This window comes from Stigmatopora argus, chromosome 22, assembly GCF_051989625.1.
Source record: "Stigmatopora argus isolate UIUO_Sarg chromosome 22, RoL_Sarg_1.0, whole genome shotgun sequence".
Classification (NCBI taxonomy): domain Eukaryota; kingdom Metazoa; phylum Chordata; class Actinopteri; order Syngnathiformes; family Syngnathidae; genus Stigmatopora; species Stigmatopora argus.
This window is the reverse complement of record NC_135408.1, coordinates 12,050,797-12,061,573: the sequence shown is the minus strand read 5'-3', so window position 1 is coordinate 12,061,573 and position 10,777 is coordinate 12,050,797. Positions and strand designations below refer to the sequence as shown.

At 46.3% G+C, this 10,777-nt stretch overlaps 1 protein-coding gene across 2 annotated transcripts; it reads right to left on the bottom strand.

The window, feature by feature from the left end:
- Positions 1 to 794: 794 nt before the first annotated feature.
- Positions 795 to 9,707, bottom strand: LOC144067678 (periostin-like). Of its 2 annotated transcripts, XM_077591492.1 has the most exons (23): positions 9,557 to 9,707; positions 8,776 to 8,874; positions 7,364 to 7,428; positions 7,141 to 7,298; positions 6,867 to 7,031; positions 6,630 to 6,776; positions 6,414 to 6,555; positions 5,715 to 5,927; positions 5,517 to 5,651; positions 5,237 to 5,385; positions 4,939 to 5,075; positions 4,733 to 4,863; positions 4,526 to 4,656; positions 3,966 to 4,068; positions 3,833 to 3,900; positions 3,595 to 3,640; positions 3,484 to 3,519; positions 2,623 to 2,853; positions 2,519 to 2,554; positions 1,676 to 1,720; positions 1,434 to 1,520; positions 1,216 to 1,251; positions 795 to 1,143 (listed from the first exon to the last, which is right to left on the bottom strand). In XM_077591492.1, exons 1-23 carry the CDS (start codon positions 9,691 to 9,693, stop codon positions 1,082 to 1,084), a joined length of 2,559 nt encoding a protein of 852 aa, XP_077447618.1. In that variant the 5' UTR covers positions 9,694 to 9,707; the 3' UTR covers positions 795 to 1,081. The 2 variants fall into 2 exon arrangements, with proteins under 2 accessions (XP_077447618.1, XP_077447619.1); XM_077591493.1 differs by lacking the exon at positions 1,676 to 1,720.
- Positions 9,708 to 10,777: the final 1,070 nt, after the last annotated feature.

Here is a 10,777-nt window from a genome sequence, read left to right as displayed (position 1 = left end):
ATCGGCAGGACCGAAAGCATGGCCGCTTTTGAAGAAACAGGAAGTGCCGCTTGAGAAACCAGGAAGTGGTGAGGCTTGATGAGGTGTTGGGTGATGCACGGCCTGTAAAAAATCAAAAAGCAATTACCCCTTTTTATTTTTCTTCACCCTCAAACAATAGAAAAGATGCTTTTTCTCGAACATCAAAGACAATTGGAACTCTCCGACCAACCTGTTTTCTATAAACATCAAATACTAAATGAAGTTGTTAAGATCAAATACTCTCACGATGCTGGCCCATATTGTTCCCCTTAAATGTAAAAGACTAAAATGTCCGTTCACTCATGTCAAAATCGATGGAGCCTTATCCCATGGACAATTTTGACCCTTTTGTTTTTGACACGCGAACAAAGCAAATACAGAAAAAAAATGACTAACATGTTGAATGGGGTGTTTGCTAATGTTTTTTTTGAGGAACGGCTAATCTGTAACTGGTTGAAGCGACTCCGTAATGGTGGCGGAGCCCACCAAGACAAAAGCTTGAGTTCAAGCCTCGTCCTGCTTCGCGAACACACCTCAGATGGCAACATTTGTCACTGACATTGGATGTTGACACCAGGCCAGGTGTTCTTGCGCTAACTTGACATGACCCGGGGGGGCTTATAAAAACCAGCCATCATTTCTGTGATGCGGCGCCACACAAATATCCTCTCATTTTCCACCCCCTCCACCACAAATTTGAACTACCTACACATTCGGATTCCTGCAAACGTAACGAAAACACCGAACGTAAAGTACAACAAAGAAGCACCAAATGTATGAAATGTATTTTATTGACCATGAGATAATTTACAGAAGGTATTGCAGCAAACAATTCAAAGCATCCATTGAGGTGAATCCAAGCACCATGGAAAGACATCATATTTCATGTCATTTTTTTGATCACAGCAAATGTGGATTGTACGCGCCTGGCGGCGGCATTCGCGCGCGACAATCTCCTTTTCTTATTCAAATACAAAAATAGACCCGAGTCGAACTTTCTTTTGGTCTCGCTTAATCCACAATCGAATCGGTCTGCGTTTCACCCGCAGCCGTGGTGGTCTCACTGGGGCGTGGCCTTGCGGTGACGCTTGACCAAGCGTGTCCTCCTTCTCCTTATGCCGGCTGAGGACCAAAACCACCGTGGTGAGACCAGTCAAGCACAAATCGAAATAAAATGTCAACTTTTTGTCTCACCTGGGCTCTTCCTGGCGGCGGCAAACTTCCCACCCTCTGCAAAAAAGGCACACAACGGTTATTGCCGTCCAATGCGTGCAAACACGTGGACAAACGCCACGCTCCGACTCAAACGATGGGGAAAAACCATCAGACCATTTGGGCGGCAACAATAGCCAGGACAGACATTTTCACATGTTTTAACCTGAAAGGTTCCATGAAGAAAGAAGGAAACAAACCTTGGATGAGTTTGGTAATCCTCTCAGATTCCATTTTGATCAGGCGCGGGTCGCCATGGATGGTGGTGATCCTGGAGAAGTCTGGGCCTGCATGGACCCAGCGCTAAGTTAACGGGAGCAAGTTTTCATAAGTCTTCATTATTAAAAGGGCAAAAGCAGCAGTAGACTTGTTTTCATTCCCCTTAACTCCACACCACCAAGACTCCTGTTGCTTTTTTGGAAAACATAAGCGGAGCCCCTACCCTCAATGACCTGCGTCTCGAACTCCGTGGGGGACAGCACTCCACCTTGGGAGGTTGTTGACAGTCAGTCCATTAATTCATGTCAACAGACAGACACAAAGACCCTACCACCTCCACCTCCATACAAAAAAAAATACTAAAAAGACAAGACGGATGGATGGATGGACGAACAAAGAGACAGATTCAGACCAGCACCTCTTTGACTGCCGTGCAAGAAAACACCAGAAAAAGACATGTAGACAAAGACATGTAGACAAAGACACCTGGTTGAACGTTCTCGGAGGACTGTGTGAGAGATGATGTGAAATTTGGGACTAGAACTGGAAGAATGGAACACAATTTCTTGGCTCAAAAGGACTTGATGTCTTTGTGAGGTACAATCTATTTCGTTAGACAACATCTCTGGAGAACCGTATCTTGGATTAAAACATTTCCTTTAGTCTTCTTTCAGCAATTGAAATTGGGATGGCAACCTTCAAAACTCAAAATTTCCGCTCTGAAATAGAATATTGGATGAGTGGAATCTATGACCAAAACCAAAACCTTCACATGGGAGGAATCTTCTTCAAGGACCAATACGTTTTGTTTGGACAATGGAATTTCCTACAAAATGTTCTCTGAAAACCAATAAATCATCTCAAGGCTTTTCTCAGGCTCAACCCTCTTTTCTCAGTAGTAGAACCTAATGTTGGGGCTAGAACTTCCTCTTTTGGAATTTGACCTTGTCGTCTCGGTGTGGCGCCGAGTGATAAATGATCCCTTTTGTAAGTTGGAATGGAATGATGAAGGTGACATTTCTGTTAGACACAAAAAAAGATGATCCTTGAAGATGAAGGAACTAACCTGTGATGGTCTTCCCTTCTGACGCCAGTTGCCCACCTAAAAAATCCGTAGTCATTGATTATCTTCCAGCGTTTGTTAACAATTTCCCAAGGCGGACATCTTACCCTCGACAACTCTGGTAACTTTGGTTAGGCCGGGCTCCCCGATCACCCTGGTAACTTTGGTCACGGAGGGGCCCCCCTCGCTAATCTCCGTTTCGCCCCGTACCACCACCCGGGTGACGGTGGGCTCCGTTTCAATGACCCGTGTCACCTTGGTGATGGTCGATTCGCCTTCCACCTTGGTGATCGATGGTTGTTCTTCGATAACTCGGATCACTTGGGTTTGGTCGGGACCTGTCGGGAGGAAGCGTCCGCATCAGTTCTCTTCTAGGAACATCTGCAGTCGTCGCGAGAGGCTTTATTGGTGTCCGCTAACTCTACTGACCATTCCTAACCCTTTAGCGGCCCAAATGTTCAGGTTCTTGAACTCTGAGTTTTTATTAGGGATTCAGGCAAAGATTCTAAAGCGGATTTGGCTTTCTTGTTGGCGTTAGGGCATCAAGTTTAGGCTTCGGGAAAAGCCTGAACATCACAGCTTGGATTTCTCCCGCCTGGTGCCTCTCGTTTCCAGTAAGTAGCTCCTACTTTTATCTCGTCTACGTGACTCAATATCCAGAGGCATGCCTGCCTACTTCTGAGGTGAACTTCACTGATACACTGACAGCCTAATGAGCTCATTCCAAAATGCCGAGATTTGATACGCCGACATGTCCCAGAGGACTTTAAGAGCGGATGATGGCAGGAAGCCGGAATGTAATCGGAGCCTGGAAGAATTCCATCATTAAAAAGTTCCCAGAAATTTCCAAGATCACAAACCTAATCCCATAAGATGCCGCTACGGAAAAGCGCTAACCCCTAAACGTCACTTTTGGGGATTCACGCACTAACGACCGGCCCGGATCTCCAGTGAGAACTTGGCCTTACTTTTCTCTGTGTACTTTGTTGTGGTAATGGTCCTCCCTGTGGACAAACAAGCATCTTTAGCGTCAGCCTATTTAGCACGCCAAGCTCAGTGAGGAAAGGAAACAAACTTACTGATAAAGGTGAGCGGTATCTCAGCGTAAGAGAAGCCGGACACAAACTGAAATTCAAAAAAATCAGAAGGGGGGGGGGGTCACAAAGAGACCGTGAAATGATGGTATTAGACCTGATAGGCCTCCATTTGGTGCTGAATATTTTGTCATTGTTTCAATTCAGCTCATACAATAGTAAGTATTTTTTTGCCAACTTCAGGAAATACATAGTTCTTCCCTACAAGATCCTCATCCCCTACCTTGATCTTGATGTACTTGATGATCTTCCTGAGGATGAACAACAGGTCTTCACTGCCTACGGGAAGATCTACAAGGAAACGTCAGATGTCGTCAGAGTGGAACTTTTCCATGTTTTTGTCAAAAAGTACCAACCTGCTGGATAGAGAAGGTTGTTCACCACATGAATGACACCGTTGGTGGCCATCAGGTCACTGTCCGGTATGTCCACGGAATTGACGCGAATAGAGTTGTTTGCCTGGACAAATGCACACAAAGACTCTTAGATGTGCTATAGTGGAACACGATTCCATTTTTCAATTTCCTCCCCGTTAGCATATTTGGAAAGCACAGGAAGTGGTCGCTTTTAAATTTGAGGGTTAATCGTGAAAGCAGGCCCGTCTGCCTAGTGACCAAACTTCCTGCAATCAGGAAGTCTGGCTGAGTCACTTGGGGATGTTTTTCCCCTCCCCCACAGACCCTCGCCGAGCCCAAGTTTGATGTCACCACACTTCCTGGTGGGTTGAGAGGGAGCTCAAGTGTACAGTTGATGGAGCAGCCAGTTCCTTACAATTTCTGGAACCCCTCCAGTGATCCAATCTGAGTTTCAAAATGGCCTGCAGCACCTCAAAGGCCTCTTTTGGACAAAATCAATAAGAATAGAGAGAAATCTTTCGGCGCTATGCCCCGTGTTAATTTCCAAGTGGGTGACCTACGGACAAAACTTGCAGGTTCTTGCCCTGCAGTGTCTTCAACAGGTTGGTCACGCCCCCTTCCAAGCCACCATTGATGAAGATGTCACGGCTGATGTGGTAGAGCAAAATGGTCCTCAGTGCGGTCGGGTTGCCTTGGAGAATAGAAAGAAATTTCCCATCGGGATCTCCAGGACTTTGTCGACGCCAGACTGCAGCCAATCGACTGACCTTTCAGCAGTTTCACGTCACCAGCGTCCAGGTCGGCGAAGGCCTCGTCCGTCGGCGCGAAGACGGTGAATGAGCCGTCTTGCTTCAGAAGGTCCACCAGGTCAGCCGTCTCCATCAGAGAAAGGAAAATTCTGGATTCGGAATGGAAATCGGTCAGTTACGACTGCTTGTGGAAAAATGCCAATGAAAAGAGTCCAAATCCTCACGTGAAGCGTCCGTCCGCTTTGAGGATGTCGTAGGTGCTCATCTCCGAGGGTCTGATGATGGTCCTGATGAGGTGGAGGACGCCATTGCTTCCTTGCTTGCTTCCTCGCACCATGCAGGCGTTCTCGATGCACACCGCCTGACATTGATTGCAATCAACAGCAAGCGTAAATGGCAAAACAAAGCCAGATGATACGTACATTTTTCGATCGAAGGGTGATCTCCAATTTGCAAAGAATATGGCGCCGAGTGGTGACTTCTTATTTGTTTATTCTTGAAAACCAATCGACGGGAGCTCACCGTGCGGTAGATGAAGACGCGCAGAAATTTCCCGGCCAACGTCTCCAGAAGTTGTCCGTTGTAGAGCTCGTTCAGAGTGACCTTCAGCTTCAAGACGTGATTTTGCAGAAGGTACCTCAGCACCGTCTGGTCAGTGGACATGACCTCGCCTGGAAAGCAAATGAGGTTTTTGTGAGGCTACTCGAGATAGACTTGCCTAGCAAAATGTCCAGTCGCTAAAACGAAACAGGTTTCAGGGACTCAAGTCCAAGGATTCTGGCATGGCTAAAGTAGGACTCACCGGTGAAGGCGGAGTTGAGGGGGGCGAGGAGCGTGTACTCCGTCTTGGGCCCTAAGGCTGTGGCTAAACCCAGTTCTGACACCAGATCCTTGAAGGTGCTCTGGTTGGAGTCCAACAGTTCCAACACGTCTTTGGCTAAAAGGGACAGGAAGTTCAGAATGGTCCAGGTGTGTCTCGCCGACGACACGTACGACTCACCCGAGTTGGGCACCAGGACCTGGTCAATGAGGTGGATGACGCCGTTGGTGGCGACGATGTCCTTCTTGAGCACCATTTTGATGCCGTTGACCGTGAGGCTATCGCCGTCGCATCCGATCTCCACGGTGCTGCCCTCCTCCGTCTCGTACACGGAACCAGCCATGATGGCCTCTGAGCACTGGACGCTCTTCAGCAGGTGGTAGTTGACCAGGGCTGGAAGACATGTAAGGACCTTGGATTTAAGCTCAAACTACTGAAACCGTGATAATGAGACACTCATTGGGTGTTTGCATAGGGGAACCACATCCATATTTGAAGTCAACAAACATCAAAGTTCCATTTGAATGCAGCCGTTGGCACTGTGAAAACGACCGCCAGGCCAAATTGACTCCTTTCTTTGCCAAATGTGACCTAAAGGGACCTGCAGAAGACGTGAGTCACGGCAAAATCAAGCGTGCGCTCCAGCTTCAAACGACTATGACTAATTTGTTGGGTCTTTGCCATCGCTGAAGTCGTAAATCTGCCCCGTTTTAAACGTGCGAGGGTGGGGCTTGTTCAAATACCACACTGAACACTATGTCTGGGTGTACTATCAATTATGAAGTCATTGTCCCATCCCAATTGTGTCATAAAACGTCACCCCGCTAAAATGCAAAAATGGCTTTTCGGTTATGGATTGCTCAAAACGTGATAGCCTACCTGTACTGATGTCCTTGTCTCCCATGAGACGCTCCAGGTAGCCCGGTCCCAAGCGTTCAAAGGCGGCATTTGTGGGGGCAAACAGAGTGTACTGTCCCGGCTGGTCCAGCTTGTCCATCACGCCAGAGGTCAACGCGGCCGCCTGTGATCACCGAGGTCAGGGAGTGACCTCAAAACCCCTCGACTGGCATTTTTTGGGGAGAGGAGTTCGCTTACGCTCAAGGAAGACAGCTCGTCTTCCACGTCCAGCACGCCTTTGATGGTGTTGGTGACGGCGCCGATGACGCGGTCGATGACGTGCACCACGCCGTTGGTGGCCACCTGGTTGGCGTGGACGATCCTGGCGCAGTTCACCGTCACCACCTTGGGGTCGGCGACAAAACGGTGACCTTTGCGAGTGAGAGCCGATTCCCGCCAGCGTTCTCCGGCGGGCGGGCGGGCGGGCAGGCTCACCCCATTGGAGTAGTGGTTGATGTTCAGGCCCATGTCGTCGTACATGGACGTGACGGTCAAGCCGTCCTTCATGTCTTTGGTCAGGAGTCGCGAGTTGACCATGTGCATGCGTAAAGCATTGTACAGCTCCTTGTTGACGTTGCTCACCAGTGCCGACCGGACGCTCTGTCGCCACGCGGGAAACAATAAATAACATTAGTAGACTTCTTCTCGAGGGTGATGAATGCACTTTAGGACCTGGTAGGGGCTCTGGAATGAACTCAAATGTACTCACGGGCTCCAGCCGGTTCCAGGCGTCGTCGCTTGGCGCGAACATGGTGAAGGATCCTTTACCCTCGATCTCCTCCCTCAGCTTGGACAGGTCGGCGTATCGCTGCGCGTCCAACGCCTTCACCAGCCCCAGCGTGCCGTACACGTGGTCGATTGGAGCCACTTTGGAAGAAATGGGCTCCGTGTGAAGAACCGTTGGCCAGTAGGCGAAATTCTTTGGCACCCACCTGCGGGACATCCTCTCATGCCTTCTAGGCCCATGTAGCCGGGACAGCACTCGTACACCACCATGCTGCCAGGGAGGGGGGCGGGGACAGAGACATGTTTGTGAGACGGCCACGTTTTTTCGAGTACACATCCTTCAAAAGGCCCGGTGGAGTTCTCTCCCAGCATTCCAATGCAAAACTACTTGGCGGGCGACGGTCCATCGGGACGGCGGCGGCGGCCTCGTAAAATGCCGAAGCACGCTCCCAAAAAAAGCTGGTCTGCACGCTGGGATAATGGACTGCGTTAATAATTGTGTTGTTTGTGTGAGATTCACACCAGGCGAGATGTGCCAATATCCGCACAAACAGCTGGACGCGAGGCAGCCATGATGTCATCCCCCGCCGACGGGGTTACAGATGCGCTCCACATGGGCGTAAATTAAAAACACGTGCACAAATCACAATATCGAATCAGAAGTCTTCGGTTTATGCCACAAATCTGATGATCGGATCAATCCATACAAAATTAGAAAACAAAAACAAAAACGGGATGCTTGAAAAAGGGTCATGGACAAAATAAAACAGGAACTTGATTATATTAGAGAATGATTGGAAAGATTTTAAAGAAAAAAATGGAATGATTTGCCTTGATAAACTGTTTTAAAAAATCATTTCGTAAGGCCAGTTCTACTCATCAACAGAAAACGGAATTGAACCGTAAGTCAGCCATTTTGGATCAAAGCGGTCTCATCTTAGAGACAGCTGTTTCTAATATTTGGACAGACTTGCTAGTCAACGTACAAAACACACATGCAGACGCGGATGGTGGCTGGCATCGCTTACGTTGTTTTTTTTCCCTTTTCTTTTTAAGTCAGCTAATCAACAAGCTCCCTCGTGGCCTCATCAAGCAGCGGTAGCCCTTTCCTTCCTGCGTTTACGCTTCAAGCTAACACTCAAGTACTTGTTTCTTTAGCGGTCTTGTCATCTTGTTAGTTTGTCCGCAAATGAACACACGTGTTTTCTCCCCCGAGACACTCATTTGTCTTTGTTGTAAATGGTTTCCATGCAGAAATCGGACGTCAGTTGAACAAACGAAGTTCATTCTCCAATCGTCTTCTAATGACGATTTGCTTAAGGGATTTGAAAAAGAAAATGCATTCATTTATTTTATAAGCAGCTACAATTTACTTTTGGCTTTTGGCTTTAACCCATCAAAAAGAGCTGGTTTGTTCCGGATGGAAAATTCAACCCGGGACGTCAACTTGGTGGCTTACGTCTATTCGGTCCACCCACAAAACTTATCCACATGAAACAGTGCTGACATGACAATTAACAACAACAACAAAAAATCCCTTATAAAGCATAGGCAATGTTTATCGGATATAAAAAAAAAAAAGCCCCCACCCCGTAGGGAAAAAAGGTGGGCTACTTACGCCTTCTTGCCACAGATAGTGCCTTTGTACCAGTTCCTACATGTGCTGAAGTATTTCTTCTTGGTCCCCAAAACCTGCTGCAGGGCGCATACGTTGGGTCTGAATGAATGGGATTAAGAGGAGGGGGGGGGGATTAAAGGTGGATGTTGTTGACAGACAGCATGTCCAGGAATGTCAACAAATGATGCTCACAAAGGAAGCTTGAAAACCGGAGTTTGGATGCCAAGGAACACACACACACTTTAAAACACAGATTGGAATTTAACATTAAAGTCCCTCTTTTTTTTGATCATTGAGTTCATTCAAATTATTTTGACACAATTGAAACAGTTGTTTTTGGATACCTTGTTTTTAACGTCACTATTGAGATGTGTTCTAAAGTCACTCTTAAAATAAGACTTTTCAAATAAATCATATCTTTTCGAATTAATGCTAAGCAATTTTTGATCATTAACTTGCTTTTGGAATCTATTAAGGTTTTTATTGGTACATCCATTAAGATAAATAAAAATGAGTGGTTCAAATAAATCCTGTTTTCAAAATTGGTACACATCCATTAAGATAAATATATGTTTATTTAGTTTTATGAACATTTTCATGTTTAATTTAATTGAATTTGCATCACTTTTTCATTGAATCAATACATAAACCCCTCCCAAATGTAGACGATTTTTTTCTTTGTCATTGCTCATTTTCTTTTGCATAAAAACTCTGAAATAGAAAAAAAAAAAGTCTTTCCCTGCCCGTCCTAATAAATGCATCAAGTTTTTGGCCTTCTTACCCCTGGCTTCGGGCCCTGATGCGGCTGTGACTGACGATCTTGTCGTAGGCCGACGCCTGGACGGTGGCTCGCGAGCACACCGCCGCCAGAATGAAGGCGGCCGCCGCCACTGCCCGATGCATCCCGGGGGTCGTCATGATGCGCGCTGGACCTCGCAAGTCAATGTGTGCACGGTAGCGGGCCAGGCCTTGCTTTTATAAAACCCCTACGCCCCCCCCACCTCATGCACACATACAAGGCCTAGCCCCCGTGATCCCACCCATCCATCCATCGACTCCCACCAAAGACAAGTGACTCAACGCAGTTGGGTCATGGCCCACCTCCATCACACCCCGGAGCCCCCGAAACGCCAGCGTGCGTTCCGCCAGAAAAAACATTGTTATGATATGATATGTTATTTCGTTCGGGTCATGAATTTAATAATCTATGTCTTTGTGAATTTGTAATCCGGGGCAGGTGTGGCAGTGCCCCACGGCCTTCTTTTTTTGTTCAATTCAGATCCTGAAAGTTATCTTAAAATCACTGTGCATGCATATATGTTATCATACATTCTTTTTTCTCCAAAAAGTAGACATAAAACTTTCTAAAACAGTTTTTTTTCCCAATTCAAAGATTTTTTTAAACTTCTCTGAACATATAGTACTTTATTTTATGGACAAGGGGCAGAAGAATATATTTGATACTTTCTAATGGATGACTTTTGTTTCAATTTCCCCGGAAAATATCCCATTTTGAAATTGTGGGTATACATATACTGTACCTATGTTGTATATAATAGTAGTAGGTTTTAAAGATTCAACAAATGGCAACATTTATGTTTAAGGCAAACAACGCATTCATAAATATACATTGATGCAAAAAGGGTGAATTAAGTGGGAGTAAGAACATGTCAAAAGTGTGTGTGTGTGCTCATTACACTAAGATTAATGACTTGAAGAAAATGTTTTGGAATTTTATGATAAAAAATCATCTTACCAGAGGTTAATAATTCGATTCCATTCAATTGGAAGGTGAAGTCAATGAAATGAATGAGTGGTCACCATCGTGCTGTGATGTTTCCATCTGGTGGTCCAAATTTGGTGGTACAGTCTGCAAAATTCACAGAATTGCTTTCAGAAAGATCATCATGTATATTTAGGGAGGAGAAAATTGCACATTTTGGAGGTTAACAAAGAAAGAAAAATACCTAGTGCCTAGTTTTGTGAAATGGACCACGTCTTT

Bases quoted from the DNA above. Each gene is read 5' to 3' on its own strand.
- LOC144067678 (XM_077591492.1), bottom strand. From the start codon at position 9,693: ATGACGACCCCCGGGATGCATCGGGCAGTGGCGGCGGCCGCCTTCATT. The intron at 2,555-2,622 runs GTAAGATGTCCG...CGGATTTTTTAG, and splicing joins AGTTACCAGAGTTGTCGAGG to GTGGGCAACTGGCGTCAGAA. The intron at 1,252-1,433 runs GTTTGTTTCCTT...CCTTTTTTGCAG, and splicing joins GATTACCAAACTCATCCAAG to AGGGTGGGAAGTTTGCCGCC.